This window comes from Protopterus annectens, chromosome 13.part0 (genome assembly GCF_019279795.1).
Source record: "Protopterus annectens isolate FY-2018-M chromosome 13.part0, PAN1.0, whole genome shotgun sequence".
NCBI lineage: Eukaryota > Metazoa > Chordata > Ceratodontiformes > Protopteridae > Protopterus > Protopterus annectens.
Genome location: NC_056747.1, coordinates 694,019,427 through 694,045,458, shown reverse-complemented (window position 1 = coordinate 694,045,458; position 26,032 = coordinate 694,019,427). Strand labels below are relative to the sequence as shown.

At 44.0% G+C, this 26,032-nt stretch overlaps 1 protein-coding gene across 2 annotated transcripts in view; it reads left to right on the top strand.

The window, feature by feature from the left end:
• The window catches only part of SMG6 (SMG6 nonsense mediated mRNA decay factor), a 3,859,488-nt gene that overhangs the window by 937,772 nt on the left and 2,895,684 nt on the right, over positions 1-26,032 (top strand). For both annotated transcript variants that reach the window (XM_044054377.1, XM_044054376.1), the window contains exon 9: positions 10,087-10,148. In XM_044054377.1, coding sequence (XP_043910312.1) covers positions 10,087-10,148 — 62 coding nt within the window. The remainder of the gene's footprint in view (positions 1-10,086; positions 10,149-26,032) is intronic.

Here is a 26,032-nt window from a genome sequence, read left to right as displayed (position 1 = left end):
GTGAAACAGCCACATTTTGCCACTTGTGGGTGGTCAAGGCATCCTGCTGACATCAAACCCTTGTGGAAGTGAGGGGTGAAGTGCTGTCATCCATTGCACATCTCAAACATGGGCTATCCTTGAGCAAGCACAGGGGGAAGGGCTTATAACAAAATTTAAACCACAGTTAATTGGCTGCCTTAGTGTTGCCCCCCCCCCCCCCCACCACCACCACCACCCTCAGTCAAACTGTGCTGTGGTGGTGAGGAGAAAATGGGCTTGATTGCTTAGGGGAAAGAGAGTTGATAATCAGCAAACAGCAGTGCCAAAATGTTCACAAACAATGAGGATTTATTTTAGGGTGTCCCCACAGGGTGACTATTGAAATTTTCAGAACTGTAACTGTAGTCTTTTAATTGATATTCTTGGAATACCAGAATTTAAAGTGTGTATGAGGTAAATATCTACCAAGTCCAAGGTTGCAGTGTGTTCAAACTATTCCCCCTCTTCAAGGTGCAGTAGTCATGGAGTTATAACTTAGTAGTAGTTGTGTAGGGAGCACAGCCACCCCATGTCAGAGGATACAAAAAGGCAAAGCCTTCCTGCAAAAGTGCCTGGGAGTAGAACAGCGAGTTTTGAAGTATTATTTTTTTTTCCGTATTTAATGTAGTTTATCTTTCAGAATGTCAGGACTTGCAGTATCAGTTTTCACTTCTGAGAGAGAGTTGTCTGTGTGGCATGTAAAGCATTAGTGTTAGCAAATGTCCGTGTCTACCTTCTCATTTAAAGTGGTTCTTCATGTCACCTGTCACTTGATTAGAAGTTGTATTTGGGATTCAGGAGTTTTCTCCACATGTCTTCCAAGTAGTAGATCACTGCAAAGGTAGAGGGGTCTTCATAGTCCTGCACTATTTGAGCCCAAAAGATCAGCCAAATGTTAAGAATGTCAGTTTTATGATGTCTTATAGTCTTGTAGGAGTGTCCTTAAAGGTGTGTGAATGTATTCTTAGGGAGCACATGCTGTTACTGTCACTAGGTCCTGTGAAGGACTTTCAAGACGTGGAGTAACTTTTGGCCCAGCGCACTTCATTTGACCACCACTGCTCTTGCAGTCCTTGTCTTTGATACTTGATGCATTGTTTGTCAGACTAGCACCTGCTTCTGCCTCGGAGCTAAGGAGAGAATTTCCATCCTAGTCATTGTACTGGGAAAGGGACTCCAATGATCCAGAATTCCCATTATTTTATAGATAAGTAAGGGTAATGAGTTCCATCCCCATAATTAATGCCATTTGACTCCCTTCTGTTGGGGGACAGGCTGAAAGTCTGCTTTGGATTGACCCTGTTTTTCATCTGCCTTACATCTAGAAAATCTTTTCTAGTAGCCGATTAATAAGGAAAAGCATCATGGTTTATTATCAGACCTATGGAGTCTTGTCCTTAAATTATAAAGCCTGGAGGTATCAGAATGTGCTTCAAAGAAGGTCGGTGCTATCTTCATGCCCACCATCAGAATGGTATTATATACTGACTTGACATCCATACACTAATTCTTGCATAAGAATGTTTTATCCAGCATAGGTCACATCACATTTCCACCTGATGCAAAGTCTAAGGCTTTGAACATGGTTGGTAAGAGAGTGTACTCTTTCACAGTGGTGTTGGGGCTCAACAGCTACTCTTCACTTGTCCAGGTTCTAGTCTTTCCTAATAGACCAGATGCTGGAAAAGATGACGGATGTCCGAAGTTTGGGATCCAAGAGGCTCTGCTAAAGACTGTTACTATGGCCTCTCTTACTGGGTGCTTGTGTAGCCTACTTTAATTGCAGCTGTGTTGATATGCTGAATGGGGCATCAGGCTTTGATATGTTCCTTTAGTGGAAGGCACTGCCCAGATTGCCCTTTCTTTAAGGAAGGTTCCTGGAAAGCCATTCTTAATGCTTCTTTCTGGCATGAGGTTTTCTTTTTATTAGGCCATCTAAGCTGCAGTTAAGAATCTTTAAAAGAGACCTCAGGCATTGACCACAATGAAAGGGCTCTGGGATTTTCACAATGTCCTTCAAGGATGCATCTGCAGTCATCACATATGGGTTGTCCTGCCTCAGGCAGCCCTTCGGTCGGCCGGATTCCAAAGTCTGGGTCTGGCCTCGGCTGATGTCGCACTTTCCCCGACGTCAGAGCGTCTGGGGTATAAAAGCATCAGCCAACTCCATTTTCCTCAGTCTTTCTTGCCGCGTGGTGCCCGAAGCAGAAGCAGTTCGCAAGTGCCGGTCGGCCAGCTCCTGTGATTCAGCTACCGAAGACTTCGAAAAAGCTAAGTACCCCGTTGGGGATTCTTTCTTGCCTCAGTCGATGTCAGATAAAGTTAATAATTGTTTAACTTGTGGGAAACAAATACCTCATAAGGATTTCCACTCTTACTGCCTCCCCTGCCTAGGCCCAGACCACGATGTCTCGGCCTGTTCAGCCTGTGCTTCCTTCAACTGACGAACTCTTAGACGTCGGTTGGAGTTTGCAGAGGAATTCTTTGGGGCTAGTTTTGCTTACAAGATGCCGTCGGAGACTCCGACTTCGCATTTAGTTAAGAAACGGAAGGACAAGGACCGACACACGCGGGCCGCGGTTTCGGCTGAAACCACGGTCAGGCCTACCGCGAGTGTCTCGGTCTCGGCTGATACTGAGTCCTTGGTACTTCCGATTACCGAAACCGCACAACCGACTACCTCGGCCCCGGAGGCCCCGGCCGAGTCGGTTATTGAATTACCTACTGAAACTGGTGTCCAGGAACCTTCCGACACCATTCCTTTAGACAAGTCTACTCCTGCACGTGGTGCAGCCAGACCTCCTGCATACATGTCCATTAAGGCTTTCTCTAGGGCTAAAGCTGCTAAACTTTCTAAAGCTTTGCCGCCCAAGGTTACCTCCCAGAGACCCTCTACTGGCTCATAGATTCTTAGCTTAGCAGAGGATCTTATCTCCTTAATTAGAGGTTCTCAACCTCATCCGGACAGGGGCTCTCAACCACCTCCAGACAAAAGGCCCAGGGTTGAGCCCTCTGACCCCTACTCCTCAGATGAGTCCACTGATGGCTCTACTCTGTCAGACCACCAGGAGGAGGCTTATTCGGCCTACGAGGATTCTGATGCTGAAGAATCTATTCCCACTCGGCCTCCCCTCCTGAAGAGTTTTCCTTTGGAGAGACATTACACTCTGAGAGAACATTTTCAATGGCAGGGTCAGGAATTCTCTGATTCTAGAAAGAGATTAAGGACCTTTTTACATTTACCTCAGCATAGGCCTTTAGCTATACCTCCTGTTTTGAATGTCATTGATTATGTGTACTCTGATGCTAGTACAGCCCCTGACTCTCTCCCTCCGGCTCCTGCCAAACCTGATAGGTACTACAGGGTCCCGGACTCGCATCTACACCTGTACAAGGCCCACTCTGCTGATCCAGAAACTATTTCCCAGGGTCCAAAAGGGGTTGCAGCTGCCACTGCTAGAAATCCTCTACCCTCTGAAAGGGAGTCCAGAGCTTTAGAGAGATGGGGTAAGAAAGTGCATACTTCTGCAACTCTTTCCATGAGGGCATTAAATTGTCAATTTCATATGATACAGTACCAAGAGTATTTGTTAGATGAATTGCATAAGAAACTGTCTTCTTCTGAACCCCTTGATCGCAAATCCCTTGAGGATCTGGTACATAACTCCCAGCAGGTTAGCAACCATTTCTTGCAGTGTGGTTATGATGCATTGGAAGCTTCATGTAGGTCAGCTATGACAGGTGCAGTCATACGTAGAAATGCCTGGCTGAAGGAACAATCTCTGCCAGACCATGTTAAAGCTAAGCTTTTGGATGCTCCTATGGAAAAGCAAAAATTATTTGGTTCCACGGCTCAAGAGGTCTTAAAGAAATTTGAAGAAAAGGCAAAATCTGTGCAAACAGTCAAAGACTTTCTGCAAGTCCAACCACCGAGATTCAGCAGAAATTGGCCTACTAAGAATTGGTCCTTTCCGGACTCAGACAGATCTCACAGAGGCAGGAATAGGCGTGCCAGAGGTAGAGGGCAAGCTAGAGGCTTCTACAGAGGCCGCCAATGGCAGCCTCCCAACCAGAGAGGTAGTGCAGGAACTACAACTGCTACACCAGAACAGACTCAATGACTTTGTTTTGACTCCGCCGACCAGGGCTCAATTAGAAGCACCTTTGGGCGGAAAGCTTTCTTTATTTTCAAAAAATTGGCACAGCATTACAAGGGACACATGGACACTGCAAATAATAGACAAAGGATACAGGTTCCATTTCCACACATTGCCAAAAAGAAAAGGCATGCCAGACCTGCCACCAAATCAGAGGGCAGAGGCTTTGAAACAGATTTCCAACTTAATACAAATGAAAGCTATAGAAAAGGTACCTCTTTCAGAACAGGGCCAAGGATTTTACTCCAGATTATTCCTTGTTCCAAGAAAAGAAAATCAATGGAGGCCTATTCTCGACTTGTCCGCACTGAATACTTACCTCATTGTGCCAAAATTCAAAATGCTGACTCTACAGCAACTCCTTCCCATGCTGGGCAAGGGGTCTTGGCTGGTGACTCTAGACCTCAAGGAGGCATACCTGCATGTCCCTGTCAGACAAAGTTGCAGAAGACACCTCAGATTTCTTGCAGGGTCAGAGCATTATCAATTCTCAGCATTGCCCTTTGGCTTATCTACTGCGCCCAGAGTATTCACGAAATGCCTGGCATCAGTAATTGCACACTGCAGACTTCAGGGGATTCAAATTTACCCATATCTGGACGACTGCCTTATACAAGCGGACAGCAAGCAAACTTTGTTAAAGGACTTGGATTATGCCATCCACCTACTGCAGGCCTTGGGATATACAGTCAACATCCACAAGTCAAGACTTGTTCCATCCCAAAGAATAACTTTTCTGGGTGCAGATCTAGACACAACCACCCAAATGGCCTTTCTCACAGAAGAAAACAAAACTACCGGATTACTTCAAGAATCTGACAAGACAAACTCAGCTGACTGCAAGGAAAATCCTGCAGGCCCTGGGTTACATGGCATCTTGCATTCTTCTGATTCCACAAGCAAGGCTGCATATGAGAAAATTACAATGGTACCTAAGGAGTTTTTGGACTCAGCACAGTCACAGCTTAGAAACTTTGATCCCACTCATTCCATGCCTTCAAAAGGAATTTCTGTGGTGGGCTCAAGCCTGCCAGTCGAACAGTGGGTTGCCCTTCAGCAAGCCAAGAGCCAACCAAACCATCACTACGGACGCTTCAGACCAAGGTTGGGGAGCACACATGGAGGGCAGATGTATCCAAGGGCTATGGTCACAGAGAGGTGCGCATGCACATAAACCAAAAGGAAATGCTGGCAGTGATGCACGCAATCGAGGCCTTCAAACTTTTTCTTCATCAAGGCCACCTACTCATAAGGACAGACAACACCACAGTTATGTGGCACATAAACAAGCAAGGAGGCACCCATTCCTACCCTCTTTGCAGACTGACAATGAATCTATGGGAACTTTCCTTGAAACTCAATATACAGCTGCAGTCCCAGTTCGTGCCAGGGAAAGACAATATACTGGCAGACAGCTTAAGCAGAAATACCATGGATGCACACGAATGGATGCTGCACCCAGACATCTTCTTACTCATAACACAATCATGGGGAAGGCCGGAAATAGATCTGTTCGCCTCCCCCCACAATCATCAACTGAAGAAATTCTGCTCAAGGACATACCACCCACAAGCATGGAAAGTGGACGCTCTCTCTTTCAGCTGGAAAGCTCTAACAGTGTATGCTTTTCCACCTCTACCATTAATGACCAAGGTCTTACTGAAGATCAGGACAGAGCAGCCCAGAGTGATTCTGTTGGCCCCAAACTGGCCAAGACAGCACTGGTACCCACTGTTAAAGAGCATGTCACAGACAAAACCGTGGCCTCTCCCCCTATGGCCACTTCTACTGACACAGCACAATTTCAAGACTCTGCATTCCAACCTGAAAACCTTGCAGCTAACTGCCTGGAAAATACCATGACTCCTCCTCAGGTTAAGCTATCCCAGAGAGTGAAGGATATTATTATTATGGAAGCTCGCCGGCCTTCCACAAGGAAGGCATATTCAGCAAAATGGAAAAGATTTCACACTTGGAACACAACAAAGGGCCTAGATGTGACAGTGATGAGCATGGCACATATACTGGAATATTTGGCAGAATTGTTCCACAACGGCCTGTCTTACTCTTCCATTAAGATACATGCCTCAGCAATTTCAGCAGAATACAATGTTAATCCACCTGTCTTCTCTCATCCTCTCCTGAGACAGTTTCTGAGAGGAATCAAAAACATCAATCCTCCAAGGAAACCACCTCTACCTACTTGGGACCTTAACTTCATGATGGAAAAACTAACACTTCCTCCCTTTGAACCAGCAGCATCTGCAGATCTACAGTTTCTGTCTTGGAAAACTGCCTTCCTTCTGGCCATAACCTCAGCAAGAAGAGTATCTGAGTTACAAGCTCTAATGGCAGTACAGCCATTTCTTATCTTTCATCAGGACAGAGTTTCATTGAGAACCAATCCTACATTTATGCCAAAGGTGGTATCCAGGGTATCTTTGAACCAAGCGATTCACTTGCCTACATTCTTCCCACAACCACAAAATAAAGGGGAAAAACTTCTGCACACCCTGGACATACACAGACAGTTGCGTTACTACTTGGACAGAACTAAAAGTTACAGAAAGACTGACCAGCTGTTTGTAGCATATGCTGCTGGGGCACAAGGAAAAGCAATTTCCAAACAGACTGTTTCAAAATGGATAGGAAATTGCATTCGTTGTTGTTACTCCTTTCATGGAAAAACTGTGCCAGCTAACATTAGACCTCATTCCACGAGAGCCACAGCCACCACCACAGCCTTCCTAAGAGGGGTGGCTACCAAGGACATTTTAGAAGCTGCTACATGGAGCTCCGTGCATACATTTTCCAAGCATTACAATTTACCTTTATACTCCAGATCCAGAGCAGGCTTTGCTACGGCAGTCCTGCAGGGTATCTTAGCTACACCATCCTTTACTTAGTACCTCCACCCCCAGATTGGCTATGGTATTCTACCCATATGTGATGACTGCAGATGCATCCTTGAAGGACATAGTACAGTTTTGTACCTACCATAAATGTAGATGTCCGATAGGTATGCATCTGCAGTCAGGTTTACCCTCCCTCCTTCCCCTCTGTGGTATACTTCTTGGGTACTTACCCCTCTTATAGCTAGCTGGGGGGATCTATTATGGTGTATTTGTTTTTATAGTACTGTGCATGTTTGGATTTGTTTTTACAATGCATATCTGCAAATTTTAGCCTTCCTTAGAGGGCACCTCGCATCTGGGGCAAGAAAAACTGAGGAAAATGGCATTGGCTGATGCTTTTATACCCCAGACGCTCTGACGTCGGGGAAAGTGCAACATCAGCAGAGGCCAGACCCAGACTTTGGAATCCGTCCGACCGAAGGGCTGCCTGAGGCAGGACAACCCATATGTGATGACTGCAGATGCATACCTATCGAACATCTACATTTATGGTAGGTACAAAACTGTACTTTTTTTTCCTGGAATAAATGACTTTTCTCCATAAAATGATGAAGGGATCATACACATCAAGCCTTGTTGCTTCCTATACTCGGGCTGGACAAGTTTTCTTTAAAAAAACAAAACTTTGTACTGCTAGGAAAAATGGAAAGGAATGCACCACCAATTCAGTAACACATTCAAATTAATTAATCAAAGCGTGTAATTGAATAGGTCATGCATACTGTCCTGTTTTGTTTTATTTCTAACAGTAGAAAGTAGTTATTAATCATTTTATTTATTGTGCTAGTTTGTGTACTTATCTGACTTATGGTTCCAAATTTCATTAAAGGGTGACTTTACTCCACCAGCAGTTGTAGGTCCTGACTGTGGACAAGATTGATGATGTAATCATTTCCTTGAGTTCACCTTGATGTATAGAGGGCCATTTCAGTGGACCAGTGGTTTCTGTTTTTTCCTCATGCAGCTATATTTAAGGAAGTTTTAGGTCCTCCCCTGAAGGGACTAAGTTTAGTGACCTGTGTTTCTTGGCTTATCTCACAAAGAGATACACACTAACCATTGTGTTACTCTTTCACAGAAAGGTAGAAGGCTGCCCTTCAACATCCCTCTTACTCCAAGGGTGAATCAGAAGCCATGATCCCAGAAGTCAGACGTCCTTTATCAAATAAGTTCTTTAAGACTTAACCTTCTAAGCCCTTCTGTTTAGACCTTCCACTGGTTATGGCCTCCCATGATTAATTTTCAGTGCTTGAGATTTTCCCTGACTGTTACTGTTGAAGACCTCTGAAGCCGGGATGTAATAGACATATTATTCCCATATCACTTATTCTGTTCGAAAGTCATCTGCAGTGTGTGCATATTACCCTTCTGCTGCCTCCTGCATGTCAGAATGGCCTTTCTGTTTTTTTACTACAAATGGATTTTTATACAAATTGGCAAGTATATAATGTCACTTTTTTGCTACTCTCTACTCTGTCCACTTAGCCCTCTGTCTGTACCCCCCCAGTTACCACAACCACACACTCTGGATCCCCCAGTTGCTCTTAACCAGGCTACCCTTATAAAGTCCTCCTAGTGGGTGAGTCCCCCTTGTAACTTATTTGATTCACCCTTTTTGTTACACAGTAGTACCTGGGAAGTGAGGTATCCAGTAAGGAAATCTTGTATGTAGCAGGCTGGAGCCTAGCTTAGGGTAAAGACACATGCAATTATTTCATGATATCCTGCCACTTTCTTCAAGCTGAGTAGGCCACCAGCAAGACTCCTGGTATCCACCAGAGAAAGTATTGTGTTTCCCATGAGTGCTCCCCTCACCCTGGGAATGGAGAGCTGGCCATCAGCCTCATTATCTTGTCCTCCCTTTGGCCACCTCTACCAGTGATCTGAACCTGTTTCCAGAATCAGATTGCCAGTGGCTCAGACAGGCAATCCTGCCTCTGTGCCACTGGACAATCCCATCATTTATTGCATCTTTTGTGTGTTTTCTGTTTCCTGTTTTGCAGGTTGCACTTATTGTTTGGAGTTTGAACATAATGGCATAGTGTTCAAGAGTGCTAACCTAGTCCATTTCTGTGTGTGACATCATGGTGTGCACTGAGAGGGGAGAATGCAAGGCATGAAAACCCTTTCCTTCGCTGATCTCCTAAAGGCGCTTTCTCTGTATTCAGTCTCCTACATGCTGCTGAGAGGAAATCTTTGCTTGGCATTACAGAGCTTCCTCAGGCCAAGCCCTGATTAATCTGTTGCACATGAGCAAAACAAACAGCATCAGAAACACTAGCTCCAGGGATGTGAAATGGATCTGTGTGCTATGGAATAGGTTCCTCATCCATGTAAAACAGAGTTCATCCCTGACCCTATTCAAACCAAACCTTGACAATTGGATGGGGAATTGTAAATTTACCTGCGGTCTGGCTCTCATGTCTTTTATGGACAGAGACTGTCAATAAGAAAATATTATCCTAACCCCCCCACACATACACAAATCCCTTAATTACTGCCCTACTAACATGCTTCCCCCTTTCCTCCATGTAGACACCCGTTTAGGATCTAAATGAATTTGGGCTGTGTGGCTAGGCTTGTAAGGGCCCTAGTGTTCAATGGATTCACAATATGGAATTGTAGCATCCCCAACCACAGGAGTGAGTAAAGTCTGAAATGTATCAAGCTGAAGTTGTCAGAAAAAGAATTATTGGCAGTTATACACTGCAGAGGATGTCACCTAACAGATAAGCTGTTATAGTAAGTGCTTATTTGTTGTTTCAGTTTGTTTTTATCTGCATTGTGTGTTTTCCTGAGGCAAAAAAAGGTAGATTTAAGGTGATCCTGTTCTGTCTGCCTGCTGTTGCTACATTTTTTAAGTCTTAGTAATAAAAGTAAATCTGAGCATGTACTTTTCACACATAATAAAGCAACATAAAGCCTGCCCATGAGTAAAAACAACGCATTGCTAGATTAATGAGCTTCCTTTCCTTTCTCTCTTTCATATGCAGCTGAACAAGAGGTTTATCCTGAGTTTTCTCCATGCCCATGGGAAGCTTTTCAGCAAGGTTGGGTATGTACAGAATGGATTTTCATGTCTTTTCTTGTGAGATTTAGCAGTTGGCATTTAAATTAAAGATTTAATCGGCATCCGAAAAAAAATGACATACTTTTCTTAATGAATGTTTTCCCTCTATTTATCAACAACATGGGAAGTTGTTTTCACGGTGCCATGCAACACTGAGCCCAGCATCTCTCAGGCGTTAATTGAGTTTTACAGTAGTAAAGTTGCTGGCAATAGAAATGTGTGGGATAGTTTGGATGCTGTGAATGCAAAATTATTTAATTTTGCTGATGAACGTTTAAGAAGATAGAGGAGTTAATTAAATTCTTTCAGGTTATTACATAGTTGCTTTTTTTGTGTGTCCTGATGGACATAGATTGCTTTAGTTTTCAATGTTTTCAGATTTGCATTAAATGTGTCTAATCCATAAAACCTAGGAGCTATTCCTTCAGTGTCACAGCTGTTGAGTGCAGCTCTCATGGTAGAGATGTTTGTTTACTTGACTATCTATTGCTGCTGATGTCCTTTGATAGGAACAATGCATTCAGTATCTCTTTATTTCCAGCTTGATTTCTTTTCAGCAGCATTTACTGCAGAGAGGTAAAGTTCACCTGAATATTATAATGGAGGATGAGCACTGCTCCAAACCCCCCTAAGTGCGTCCCACGCACAGTCCCTTGTCATAACCCTTTCCACCAATTAGGACAGGACTTCCTACTTAGGTTCATAGGTTCATACTAGGCTATCTGCCCGAGGGCATTTACAAGCCTAGCCCATAGTTTTGTGGCTTACGCCACCCCTTTAGTATGGGGAACTATACCCATTATTTTGCTGTGCCTCTGTCGAGCAGTGACACTGAGGTAATCCCTGGGGTATATCTGCGATCTCCCATCCATTGGTCAAGATTTCTCTTGAACAAGGCCAGCGAGGTGCTCTGCCTCACATGTACCGGGATTTTGTTCCACAGCATAGGGAGTCTTTGGGTGATGAATCTATCCCTCCAGCACGTCCTATTAATAGCCGTGTCAAGGTTTAAGTCTCCCGCCCTTGTGGCTCTGATGGATCTAGATTTTTGAGGTGAAGCATATTCATCAAATCTGGGTTTGACATGGCCTTGTATGTTAGGCAAAGGTCACCTCTGAGCAAGCGGTAGCGACTGAATAGAGCTGGAGTTCTTTCAGTCGGGCAGCATAGGACAGATTTTGAGACCCTTTATCCTTTTGGTGAGGAACTTTTGTGGCCTCTCCAGCTGCTGCAAGTGTCGGGTCAGATACATTCGAATGGGGCATTGTACTCAATCATTGGTCTGATGAGTGATGAGTAAAGGGAGACTATGACCTCCCTTGATCTAGATGAGAATCCCTTCATGATAAGGTGGGCAATGTAGAAGGTCTTCCTAACTACTTTAGCTACATGGGTGTCGAATGACAGACTACTATCAACCTGGGTCCCCAGGTCCCTGATAACTTCTTCTGTGCTCAGTGGATTGCCACCTATTTGGTAGCTAGGGGTAACCTTGTTTTTCCCGAAGGGTATGACTATGCATTTTTTGGCATTTAACTTTAGGCCGTGGCTCTGGCACCAGTTATCCGTTTCTGTGAGACCCTTCTGAAGGATATCTGTGTCAGATGTGTTTTCTACTATGGTGCCCAGTTTGCAGTCATCTGCAAACTTTGTCAGCCATAACCCTCCTGTGTTTGCTTGTACTTCAGAAAAGTAGATGCCAAACAAGAGTGGGCCCAGGACTGAGCCCTGTGGGACACCACTTGTGACAGGCTTTGAGTCTGACATGGCGCCAGCAGCTCTGACCCTGTGGGTTCTGTCACTCAGCCAGTTTGCAACCCATCTTGTGATGTATGGGTTGACATTTAAGCTGATGAGTTTTTCAATGATACCCGAATGGGGTATTGTATCGAAGGCCTTAGCCAGATCGAGGTAGGCTGTATGGACTGCCTTTCCCTCATCAATGGCTTTGGTGTCTGTTTCAAAAGTCAACCAAGTTTAAAAGGCATGATCTGCCTTTGACAAAGACAAACAGGGTTGGAACCAAAGACTGCAAAATTCCTATGTCTTTATTTATGAGGTCCATTATGATCCTCTCCATGGCTTTGCAGATAAGGCTTGTCAAGCTAATGGGCGGTAATTTCCAGGGTCGGTGGAGGCACCGCCTTTGTGAAGTGGTACCACAGTTGCAGTGCGCCACTCCTGGACGTATCCAGAGGTAAGACTTTGATTAAACAGCTGTCCTAGCTGTGGGTTTAATTCCTCATTGAGTTCATGGAGCACACAGCCGGGACACCATCAGGTCCCATGGATGCTGTGTTTTTGCTTTGGAGAGAGCAGTTCTCACTTGGGCGCTGGAGATGTTTGGGGGCTGCAATCGTTTGGTATAGATATCTCTCCTTTTGGGGAGGGGAGAAGTTTGCACTGAACCTGTAAGCCAGTATGTTGGCAATGTCTGTAGGATCAGTAATCTTCACATCATTTTGAACTAGCTCTGAGCATATCTGGGAGTTTCCTCCCAGGTTTCTAACATAGCTAAAGAAGGCCTTATGATTGTCTTTTGAGTCTTTAGCTATTTTTCTCTCGAAATTTGCTTTGGATGATTTTATGAGAGCTCTTAGTTTTTACTTATAGTGATCAAGGGTGTCTTACCTTTTAAGGATTTTGCTCTATCTTGTAGTAGCTTCCTCCTTTTGTTGTAGAGTTTGTTTATGGCTGGGGTCCACCAGACTGGACGCTTGCCTTTGGTACAAAGAGTCTTTGTTTTGCTTGGGATTGCCTTATCCATGCAGTCCTGCAGGTGCTGGTAGAAGGCATTTGTAAGTGATTCAGCGGCTTGAGTACTGTTTTCACGGCTCGGGGCCTTAAAGGAGACCACACTAGTCTTTAGAAGTGTGAAGTCGGCTTTTGAGAAGTTCTTTACTGTGGTCTTTTTATTTCAGGTGGGGTGGGATGAGGACCTCCAGCGAGATTAGTTTGTGGTCTGATCTCACCAGTGAGGGTACACCTCCGGTGTTGAACATTGTGCTCCCATGTTCGTGATGATGAGATCAAGTATGTTATCTCCTCTTGTGGGGATGGTGACTAGTTGTTCCATGGCATTTGAGTTTATGAATTCCAGGAACTTTTGGGCTAGGGTGTTTGGGCTTGAGTAGTGTTCCCAGTCTATATTAGGGTAATTGAAGTCACCTAGTATGATGGTGTTTGGTGATACATTTATCCCTCTAGTGTTTTCAGGAAGGCCATGTGAGGTTCCTGAGTTTGTGAGGGTGACCTGTAACATGCTACAATTTGCAGAGCAGTCTTGCCTATGGTTAATTGCACCTGGATGGTCTCAGATGCATCGTGCGTTGCCACCAGTCTTGAGGTGTGGGTGTCCTTGATGAATATGGATACCCCCTCCTTTCTTGGTATTGTCCAGATTTTGGGGCGGAACGCATGATATGAGGTAAAACCTGATAGCGCTGGGGTGCTCTCAGGAGCCTTGAACCAGGTTTCTGTCACAGCACAGACATCGATGTTCTCCATACTGAGAAGGGCCTCGAGTGCGTGCATTTTGAGATTTAGACTTCTGGCATTGAGCAGCATTACCCTTAGTTTTTTCCTTTTTGTGTTCTAGGGTGGTAGGTTTAGAATTTGAGCCTTGCCTAAAAAGGCACTATGGGGTGGCAAGAGCCTTTGCCAATATCCGAATCCCAGGGTGACAGGTGCAAGCCGTCCCTTGCGAAGCAGCGTGGCTTGTCCAGCATGTCATCCCAGGCAGACAGACACTGGATCCCCTTTGAATGACACCAGTGTTTAAGCCAATTGTTAAAGCTGATCATCTTATCTCTGTATTGTGGCATCATTCTTGGTGAAGGTAGGATACTGCTCAAGGTCAGGGTCATACCTGTCTGCGCTACATAATCAGAGAGCTCCTCAATGTCTCTTTTCATGTAGTCCAAGGAGGTACGTCTCAGGTCGTTTACACCAGCGTGGACAATGACTGAATCATATTTGTACCTGCTGTTGAGAGATCTGAGTGCTTGCGTTATGTGGCGGATTCTAGCGCCCGACAGGCAGCTTACTGTGACCTTCTCCTTACTCAGTCTGGTGAGCGGGACGTCAGTGTGTCTGACTATGGAGTCACCAATGACTAGTGTGTCTGGCATTGTGTTTGGCCTTAAGGGCTGTGACTGTTTGACACTCTGACTGTGAGGTCTATGTGTTGCAGGTGTTGTGTTCTGAGGTGGTGGTTGTTTGGGTGTCTGCTTTGGTGGCCTCTGCTGTTTTGGTAGATTTTTGATCAGAGCCTCCGAGTATGTCTTTGTGTGTTTATGTGTATGATTTGAGGTTGTAATGGTAATATGTGAGACTGGGTCTATAGTGTGTGTGGTAACCTTCTCCTCCTGACTGGTCTTGCCAGTCCTATGTTGAGAGAGCTCAGCCTCCAGTTTGGCCGTATAGTTGCATCTCTCGCATGTATTTGTGTTTTGTGGGAGGAGGAGAGGGTTGTCTGTGTACATGAGGCAATTGTAACATTGCCTCAATATTCCCAGGTTCACCAGCTGAGCAGGAGAGGACACTAGCAACTGATCCCTCGACATGCTAGAAGGAATAGACAAAAAAAACTTTAAAAAGATTCCGGGGGACGTGGGTGACCGAGAAATGGGGGGTTGCCTTTTTGGGGTACTATCTATGACAAGAGTGCCGTATCAAGGTAATAAGTACTGTAGGAGCAAGTGCTACGTTTAACAGATAGAGAATAGTCTAGAAGCCAGGGAACCTTTTTGGCTAGGCTTATATAGTCCCCAGGGCTGATAGCCTAGTACCTACCTGTGAACCTATGAGGCCTTACAACCATTGATAACCCTGTGTTGACTTGGGAAGTTGGTAAATGCAGAGTGAAAATGGAAGAGTTGTTTTATGGCAAGACTAAGGTGAAGACTAAGTTTGTTTGTGATTAGATGAGGCCCTAACAATCCTTTCTGATTTTAATGTCTTCCACAGAGAGCAGCAGAGAGAGCGAGTGTGTATTATGGATTTTTCTCTCACTTTTACTCAAACCCTCTTTGGCTGCACTTTTTCGTGCTGTCCTTGGCTACAGCAGGAAGCTGCCAGCAAATTTGATGCACTCCTATCCTTTTCCCATGGAAGGAGAGTTACCTTGGTCACTCAGTCTTTGCACTTTCTGGTCAATCCTGTACCTACCTACCATGGTTCATCACAAACCATGGTCCACTTGTGTTACAGATAGAGCAGGAACCTCTGTAGTGTCAGATTGGGACCTAGTTTTACATGTCTTTTATGTTCATGATGTACTGTTTTCATAGCTGCGGACATTAGTTGGGTTTAAAATGGCCTCTAAGGGCAACTTGTCTAGTACTTGCCTATTAACCTATTTGTGATGCAGTGTAATGATTTATTACTGTTGTCAGTATTACTTGCTGTCCATAGTCAATTCATTCTAAACCAGTCACTTTGACTCCATTTTCATTCTGCTGGTATACATTACAGAATTGTTGCAAAAATAATTGCATGATTTTTTTTTTCCTTGAGTGGCCTGTTAATTTAAACAACCAGTGTTTTGCAGTCCTTCGAGAGACACGCCCGCCATCTTTTCCAATTGCTTCACCTCACATTTCATTAATGCTCATCAGAAGGATCATTGCTGCATGAAATTCGTAGGATGAATGAGATTAAAGAGCTGGCAGAATTCAGTATTCTGATTAGATCTTGAAGTAGTTGGATATCCGTAGGTGGCATGTGGTTAACCTGTTTTACAGAGGCCATTGGTAGGAACCTGTTTGTAAAAGGATATGTAGCGCACATCATCTTCACTTGTTTATTGCTACTTGTCAAAGTTAATTGTTTCTCAAGTTGACTTCACCTGGTTGTTTGCTTTTGCTGTAAAGTCTGAATAGTGATAAGTATATTCCATTGTATTTTTGTCCTATGACTCTTACACTATTTTGTGCATTTTTCAATGGCTTTAGGGCATTTTCCCACCTGATGTCATTCCCCTTGAAAATGGATATGCACTGTTTTGGGAGAGAGCTTTCTTTTTTGATGAGTAACATTTGAAATGCTTTTTTTTCCTCTTCAGAGAAAGTTCATAGGGTAGTTTTCTGTGAATGTGATGCAGCATTCAATAAGAAATTTGAAGCATGTTAGGAATATTAAAGAGCCTTTGTAGAAGAAAACAAAGTTGCATGTGTTACTTTCAGGAGGCTTGCCACTTATTTGGCTGGGAAGCCTGTTAAGAAACTGCAAAAATCATAAGCATTGGGCTTGTGATACACCTGAATGGGATAAGAAGCTTGGGGGTCAGAACATTGGGAAAAATAATTAAATGTTTAGTGAACCATCTTTTGGTGTCTGAAGAGCAAGTATAGGAGGCTAGTTAGGGTCCCATGTGTTACACCAAAGAGGCCTTTGTCCAGTGCATTAGGTGAGACTAAGATTTCCCTTCCTTAGGCTACATCATTGGTTACTTCCAGTGAGTCAGTCATCCAACTTAATGCTAGAAGCTTCATGAGGAAAATCAGCCATAGATGAGATCTGTTTTGAGAATTAATACATACTAGCATGTTGCTTGAAACTCAAAATTTGAGTTTCCTTATTTCATCGGGAAATATTCCCAAGCTGGTCTTTGGTTCCCAATCATCTTTGGTGGGATTCAAGTGAGAGGTATCTACCAAACCAGTTCCTAAGACTTCACAAGCTATCATTGTTACCTCAAGCAGTACTTTCCTGTTATTTGATTTTACCATTCAGTTGTCTGGTGGACATCTAAGGATAGACTAGCATTGTTTTTATTGGAAGCAGTTGTCCAAAGACAAGAAATCTGTGGGATATCGATCAACTGGCAACTTGAGGTGTTCCCCTTACAATTTACTTACAGAATAATGGGGGTTGGCGTAAAGGTTAAGGCATTTACCTTACAGACACAAGGTAGATGGTTTAATTCTCATCTTTGGTAAGCGCTGCTAATCTTAGAAAGACCCCCGTGGGTCCTAGTATGAACCTCTGAATTTTTGTGTGGGGGTTGGCAAAATGATTACCTGACAGACACACAAGGTACATGGTTTGAATCTTAACTTTGAGGGAAATTGGCTAGGCTTAAAATGGCCCACAAAGGCAGTTAGCCTTTTACTTACCTAAGAACCTAAGGAGATTTAAAGAGGAGGAAAGTACATTGCCATGATCCAAAAGTACAATTGGCCCTCTCTACAGAGCCTATGCTTTCCATGTTGGAGATTATAGGGGAGAGGGAAAAAAAGTTTTCCACTCCCTCAGACTCTCTGGATTTTGAAGACCTTGATATGCTCTGATCAGATCCATTCACCCATAGGTTTTGTTTTAGAGGAAGTGTGTTTCTTTCTCAGGATCTCTACTTGAAGATGGGACTTTTGATTGTTTTTTGATCCTGATGAGAGACTATTTTTAAATGAGTGGTAAAGAAAGTGCCCTCCACTAAAGAGAGATAATGTGTAAGTGTAAAAGACAGACAAGTCCAGAGCAGCTGTTATTCATTTTGTCATGCAAGCTTTTTTAGGGCACCTCAATGGAACTGAATTCATAGCTTCCAGCTACTTAGAATGGTACTAGTACCATTCTAAAACTTGTGGTTGGCCTTAATAAATGTTAGACGCTCCAAGAGAGTACAGATAGTGTCAGAGTTGAAACACACACACCATCTACAGAAGAAAAATGAATCGGAAAGATTATTTCATAGATTCACAAAGAAAGTTTACAGGTTGGCCACATTGACTGTCAGGGCACTGAAGTGTCAGACTCATATGTTACAATGGTCAGAATTTGTTTTCCTTTTATCTTTTTTTCATGTCTTTGATAAATAATCACACTCTAGAAAATAAAGCAAACCATAGTCTGTTTTTATTATCATACTCATGCAAAATGCATGCATGTTTTCTTTTTGACAATTTCATTCACTCTACCATTACAGCTCAGTTTCTGCCTTTCTTTAAATGTCACTCCTCTTCTCCTACGCATTATTCTGCATATATTGTTCCCACAAATTCCCATTTATTTGTATGAAATTTGATCCCTCCCTTTATTAAAGTTCCAGTCTTCAATTATTTTATCTCCTTTACAATAGTCAGTACTTCAGATTTGTTAGGTTTATATTTTGATTTCAGTTTTCTTGTAAATGCTTTTTTGGCAGTCAGTGACATTAAACATAGAAACACCTTACTCTGTTTAGCCAATAAAGTCCCCATATCCTAGTTTAAATTATCAGTGTGAAGTTGTTCAATCTTACCATTCATTCTTCACTGATGGGTTCGGAGCTGATCCATCCGACACGGCCATTAGCAAAGCTCAAGGTTTACCAGTAGCTCGAGACCAAGCCCCTTATCCCATGATGCAGTGCTGGAATTACCTCAGATCTAGTTTGCCGCGGCACGGATCTCAGTGGTTCCAGTTCGCACTAGCCTTTTTTGATAAAAAAAAAAAAATCGCGCTTCGCAAGTTATTTCATAACTTTTTTTCTATCTCTAGTTAGATTAGTTTTATAATAGCTTTTGTAGTTGTCTCTATTAGACTTATTTCCCTTGGTGCTTGGTTATTTAATATAGTTGTAGTGGTCTCGTGTTGGGCCTAGTTATTCAGAGTGTATGTTTTTCTATTACTATAGTTATTGCATTGATAGATTAGCTAGATAGTATGCAGTTATATATATTTACATAGTGTTGGCCCCCTTTTTTCTCCGGGCCATTGTTTAGAGTGTGTTTGATATTTAGGCGTGTTATTTTGAGCCTAAGGGTAGCTATGACATAACTTTTAGGCTGTAATTAGGCTGTGTGGTTTGTGATATAACCTTTAGGCTGTATTTAGTCTGTATGGTTTGTTTACTGAGTTAAGTCTAAAGTTCTTTCTTGATATGTCTGAGGAAAAAGACAAGTACCCAAAGTCTGGATTCAAGAAATGTCCATACTGCGGGCAAAAGATGTCTCTTACGATGAGCATGTTCAGTGCGTGTATTGTTTAACTGCAGTGCATTTGCAGGAGTCCTGCAGTATTTGCCATTCCTTTTCTTCAAGGGTTCTTTTAGAGAGCAAAAGGAAGCTTGTGGATCGAGGTTTGCTGAAGCATCCTTTTGTTGAAGCTTTGACTGACCAGGAAGGGGCCAGCAAGTCCTCTAAATCTTCTAAATCCTCAGCAGACTCCAAGGCATCTAAAAACTTGAAAAAGTCAAAGAAAGTGGAGGATTCCGGAACTTCGGCTCCACAGCCCTCTGAGCCAAGTGTCTCTTCATTTCGGAGCCGGCCCACAGTTTTGGAGCCGGTCTCTGAGAGTGTATCTTTAGTCCTATCTGCACCTTCGGTGCACTCCTCTGGGTCTTCTGTCAGCCTCTCGGATTTGGATATGGACCGATTGGTGCAGAAGTTCTTACGGGCACCAGGCCTTGCTAAATAGTTGTCTGCTCCGACCTAAGCATTGGAACCAAAGACCACTACCCCGGATTTGACTGCTCCTCTTCCAAGCCGTACTGGATCTTTGGTGCTGGAGGGGGCTGACCTGCTGATCCTGGAGCCTGTGGAACCGAGACCTGCTCCAGTGTCATCGGTTCCATTTACTCTGACGTCCTCGGTGCCGATCGGGGACTCTAGGGGCCGACACTCTCCTTTAGGGTCCTGGGAGGATAGTCGCACCGACTTGTTGGTGCTGACTCTTCCTCTCTGGGCCTTGGCTCAGATGAGCTTGGCTCCTACCTCTGGCTCGGAGCCCACGGCCTTTGTACGGGAGGAGCTGGTGGTTCCTTCAGATCAGTCGACTCCTTCTCATCAGAGCCTTGATGCTTTCGAAGCCATGAGGAGAGCCTTGTCCCCAAAGATATCCTCGATACCAGGTCTGGCTTCTTCTTCCCCCAAAGCACCTGTGTCCACTTCTGCCTCCATCATTCAGGCCAAGTGGAGAGACCCTGAGCCTCAGGTAGCCCCACAGGGCACCCCTTGCTCTTACAAGACCTCCCCAGAGGCTCTCACTGAGGAGGTCCCCAGGAAGAGATTGTGTAAGAGGAGACACTTGGACTCCTCACAGGAGTCGTTGACATCTGACACTGACTTGGATGAGTCAGAAGGGTCCCCATGATCCCCCTCTGAGGATATCGCCTTTGCGGAGATACTCGAGATTCTTAGGCAGAGGAGTGATTGGCAGTCCAAAAGCCCTACTGAGGATGAGTCAGTTCTCCTGAAGGCTTTCGGGTCTCAACTTTCCACCTCTTGGGTGTCTCCGCCCTTCGATGAGCTCATGCAGCTGGTCTCTCGGAGGGCGTCAGAGTCACCGGAGTCCATGGAACCTGTCCCTCGGAGGCCTAACAAGTTCATTTCTGCCCCCGTAGATAAAAGACTTTTTGTCCAAGGCAGTCCCTGTTGATGCCATGGTGGTGGCGGCAGCCACCAAGAAGGAAATGTCTGAGACTTCCTCCTCAATCCATCCTCCTAACAGAGAGTCCAGCATCATGGATCGTTATAGGAAATGCATGTTTAGTTCAGCGACCTTTATACTGCGATCCCTGAACTATTTGACCCATTTCACCAGACTGCAAAGAGATCTCCTTAAGGAGTTGGGAGATGCTCTTCAGGATACTGTAACTGCAGGGGCTTCTGACAAAGTTGCCACCCAGCTTGCTACCCTAAATTCCATTGTGAACTCCTCTATGCGTCTCGTATCATATGCAGCCGATGGGATGAGTAGGGCAGCGGGTACAGGAGTTGCTCTAAGAAGACATTCCTGGATGTGCTTGTGTTCCTTCGTGGAGCCCTTTAATTCTTCATTTGTCCACACCCCTTTTGATGGCTCATCTCTCTTTGGTCCCAAAGTGAAGGAAACTCTCACCAGGTGTGAGCAGGAGGGAAAGGCTCTGTCTGGCATTGGAGTCTGTTTTTCCACCCCTACTCGGTCTTACCCCAAAGGCCAATGGGGAGGGAAAATTTGGTTCTGAAAAACCCAAGGAGTCTTTCAGGACACACGTGGTCAACCCCCCTCTAGGGACAGAGGAGGGGGTAACAATGGAAGACACCACCCTCGCGGCAGAGGGGGTCCGCAACACCAGGGTGACAGAGGTCACTTTTCTGGTCAACCCTATTAGCGCTCCTGAAAGGAGACCCAACTGTCCTGCACTGGAGGCAGTCGGGGGTCACTTATCTTTGTACCCTGACACCTGGCAAGATATAACAAATGACAGCGGGTACAAAGCATTATTTCCAGAGGGTATTTCATACCATTCTCCACCCCACCCAAGTCCCCAAGGAGAATCCCGGACATTCCACCCAGTTACAGGGAACAAGCAACTATAGAGCTCTGCAAGTTGCTGGAAAAAGAGTCATCCAGCCAGTCCCAACAGACCAAATAGGATCCGGAACTTACTCAAGATTCTTTTTGGTTCTAAAGAAAACAGGGGACTGGAGACCTATTTTGGACCTCAGCAGACTCGACCAATTTGTGAAGAAAGAGAAGTTCTGGATGGTCACGCTACAGTCTATGCTTCCCTTTTTAGGGAGAAACAATTGGATGTGCTCAATAGATCTCAAGGATGCGTACTACCACATAAAAATGGCCAGGCCATTCAGAGATCATATGCATTTCCGGCTGGGAGCCAATCATTATCAATTTCGAACCTTGCCCTTTGGTCTCACTACAGCCCCCAGTGTGTTCACCAAATGCATGGCAGTGGTCACGGCTCATCTGAGGCATCTAGGATTCCAGGTGTTTCCGTACCTAGACGATTGGCTCCGTACCTCCGCCACCAGGCATAAACTGATTTAGGCAAGGGAATGCACTCTGACACTCTGCCATCACTTGGGCATTATAGTCAACTCAGAAAAATTTGCCTTGTCGCCATCACAGCATATCATCTTTATAGGGGCAAAGTTAGACACTTCAACCACCACTCTACGACTACCAATCGAGAGGGTCTTTCTTCTTCACCAGCATGTCAGTTTATTAGTGTCGAAGGACAGAGCAGCAGCCACAGAAATCTTAAAAGTATTAGGTTTGATGGCTGCAGCGATCTTGGCCATACCATTAGCAAGGATGCATATGCGTATTCTTCAGTGGCTGCTGTTCACTCAATGGTCCTATCAGGAACTTCCAATGAGTCATATGATTAATTACAAACTCTTGCAAGAGAGATCTCCAGTGGTGGTTGACGTCTCTTCATGTAAACATAGGACGCCCCTTTGTACTACCCCCTCCAGTAGCCACTGTGACCATGGATGCTTTCCTGATGGGGTGGGGGGGGGGGAGGCATTTTCAGGGAAAGACTGCCCAAGGCACATGGACGGATCAAGAGTCACATCTGCATATCAATGTTCTGGAGATGAGAGCAGTACTTCTGGCGTTGCAGTACTTTCAGGACTCTCTTCCTCTAGGGACGATTGCAGTTCAGACAGACAATATGTCAGTAGTCTGGTACTTGAACAAGCAAGGCAGGACCAAGTTTTACCCCCTTTGTTGAGAAACCCTCAGAGTTTGGGAGTGGGCTGCCTCCTCCCAGCACTGCGTGTTGACAACGCACATCCAGGGGAGATCCAACGTGATAGCAGATGAGCTGAGCAGGGTGATTTTGTTGTTGCACGAGTGGTCCCTCAAACAAGAGATTGCGGACAGGACTTTCCACAAATGGGGCCAGCTTTACTGCGATCTTTTTGCCAGTCACATCAACACGAAATGCAGAAGCTACTTTGCCCTGATTCTCCCTCCGGGAGAAACCCCGAGAGACTCACTCTTGCATGATTGGCCCCCGGATCTCCTGTATGCATTCCCTCCAATCCCTCTAGACTTATGCAGAAAGCAATGTCGCTGGGAAGGACTATCATTCTTATAGCCCCTCATTGGCCTCAGTAGATTTGGTTCCCATTTCTTCATCTTCATCTTTTGGAGGATCCATGGATTCTGGACCCAGTTCCGGACCTTCTGACACATCCGTCGGGGGGCCTCCATCCTTCATTGCAGTCACTGAAGCTCACAGCTTGGATGCTCCAGTTCCCCTCATAGCCAGGCTTCATGATCTTTCTAATGAGACAAGGTAGATCCTCTTGTCTTCTCATAAGCCGTCCATCAGAAGATTATATCTTAGTAAGTGGAAGAGATTTTCCATGTAGGCCTCTAAGCAGAACATTAATCCTTATCAAGCCCCTTTGACATCTATTTTAGAATTCTTGATTATGATCTTTAATAACGGAGCTGCAGCTGCTACTCTTCGCGTTCAGTTGGCTGCTATATTCGGAGTGGACGGGCTAAACATAATGTCCCACAAATTGTCCAAGGCCTTTCTCAAAGGAACCTTTCACATGAGGCCTCCAGTGAAAACTCCTTATTCTCCTTGGAATCTAAACTTTGTGCTGTCTCAAATAATTCTTCCCCCGTTTGAACCAGCATCATCTTGTGATCTCAAATTCTTATCATGGAAAATCATATTTCTAGTGGCTATTACTTCGCTCGCAGAGTGCCAGAACTTCAAGCCTTATCTATCAGCCCTCCTTATTTGATTTTTCATGCTGATAGAGTACCTCTTAGGACAAACCCCTCCTTTTTGCCCAAAGTTTGTTCGGAATCTAATATCAACCAAGTCATTGAGTTGCCATTTTTCTTCCCTAACCATTCCAGTAACCTTGTGTATATGCTGCACAAACTTGACTTTCACAGACAGCTCAGATATTATTTGGACAGAACAAAAGATGTCAGAAAATCAGACCAGCTATTTGTATCATTCTCTGAAGCCAGAAAAGGTAGACCAGTGGCTAAAACAATGCTTTCGAAATGGCTATCTGATTATATTACCTTGTTTATTCAGCTGCTAATATGCCCTTACTACACATGTCTAAAGCTCATTCTACCAGGGCAGTCTCTACATCTTCTGCATTCCAAGCCAAATTGCCCCTTGATAACATGTGTGCTGCAGCCACTTGGTCTAAACCTCATACCTTTATCACTCATTACAAAGTTGATGAGGCCTCCAGGGGCAGGGCTTCCTTTGGGTCTACGGTCCTGAAGAATGTAATCCTGTGAGCCACCTGAGATTTAGGGATCTAGGGACGCTACTCATCATGTACTCACCATAACGTTCCATGTGAGTTGTCCCATCTCGCCTTCATTCTTATGTCCCTCCCTCCATCCTCCTCCTGGCTGATAGTTGACCTAGAAGCTGGTGTCATCCTGGTTATTTAATACTTCTTCCCCTCTATGGGAGGGTACTTCTCTTACATGGATATGGTACACGCAGCAAACAAGATCTGAGGTAATTCCAGTAGTGCATCATGGGATAAGGGGCTTGGTCTTGAACTACTGGTGAACCTTGAGCTTTGCTAACGGCTGTGTCGGAGCCGATGGATCGGCTCCGAACCCATCAGTGAAGAATGAAGGCGAGTTGGAGCAACTCACATGGAACATTATGGTGAGTACATAACTTCTTATTTTCTTGGTTAGTCATTTGCTTTCCCAATATTTTCTGAAAAAAAAAATGAAGAGATTTTTTTTTTAATTCAGCTAACTCCTTTACACTGTACAAAACTTCCATTAAATTTGGGTTACATGTTGAGATCTAATTTTTAGTAATTGTTTTTTAGTTTAATAAAGCATTACTATTGTCTAGGCAATTCAGGTCCTATTTTCCACTTCAAAAGAATCATTTCATAGTTTCCTCCAACATTTCTTTCTAAATCTTCTTTAGGGATTTTTTTTAAGAGTCCACCAACTTGTGACATTCCCAAAAACATATTCCCAACTATTTCTTCTCCATCACCTCTCCAGTATTTGCACCTCTCCAGTATTTGATGCCTACTGAGGGTACGAAAATACCTATGCAGACACTTCAATTTACAAATGCTAAACTTTCTCGACTGTATTCTTATTTGGTAACGCTACTGATTTTCCTTTGTAATTTGTCTTTCTGTTCTATTTTTCCAAACTTTTTTAACTTCGTCTGATATATATTTTTATGGTTATCGCACAATAATTTGCATGACCTATTCATTGTCTTTTTTAACAATGTCATCTGTCCTAGACTCGACTAAGAATTCTACCAGAACTGGTCTTTCATTTAGCACTTCCCTAGCCATTTCTCTTTGCCTGTATGTTATCAATTGTTGATATAAAAAATAATTTCTAATATGTAGTCCAAACTTCTGCTCATCCTCCTTCCCTCTCTGTTGACTTCCTTCCCACCCTGTTTGCTCCATATACTTTAGTCCCTTTGCTAAATTTCACCCCATGGCTTTTTTTCTATGTCTCTACTTGCAGATACCCCTATTGCTAAAATCTCTTTTCTCCAATCCTGTGTTGGCTTAGTTTGTGTAATACTTTCTGCTACTTTATAAATATAATTTTCTGTATGGTTGTTTCTAATCTTAATGGCTTGCATCCAACATTCTTGTTTCTCTCTTTCTTAAACTCCTGGTTTAATAATAATCCTTTTCCATTTTGATGTATATCATTCTGTTTGAGTTTATGTAAATGAGCCATAACTGTGTAACTTTAAAGTACAGTTTTCAGAGTTAATACTGAGCTGGAATACTCCAGAAAACTGAAAGACAGTAAGCCATTACCTACATGACATAAGTAGAAAAATCTGTACGCATACACTCTGCATATACGAGAAAATGATGAACATACTTTTGAATTTGCTGTGTTGCATGTTGTGCATAAGAATATAATAGTGGTGACTAGTAACATTAGCAGAAGACGAGGAACAAAAGTGGATTAATATTTTATAATCTGATCAATATTTTATGATCTGGTTTGTGGTCTGCACTGTTGTGGCAGGACAGGTAGCTTACATCCTTCTAAGCTGGGAATTGCTGATTGAAAGCTCATTGTCTGCTATTCTAAAAGTGTGTTAGTTCTGGTTTAAGCACTTGGGCTTCAGGCCAGTTATTCTACATTAA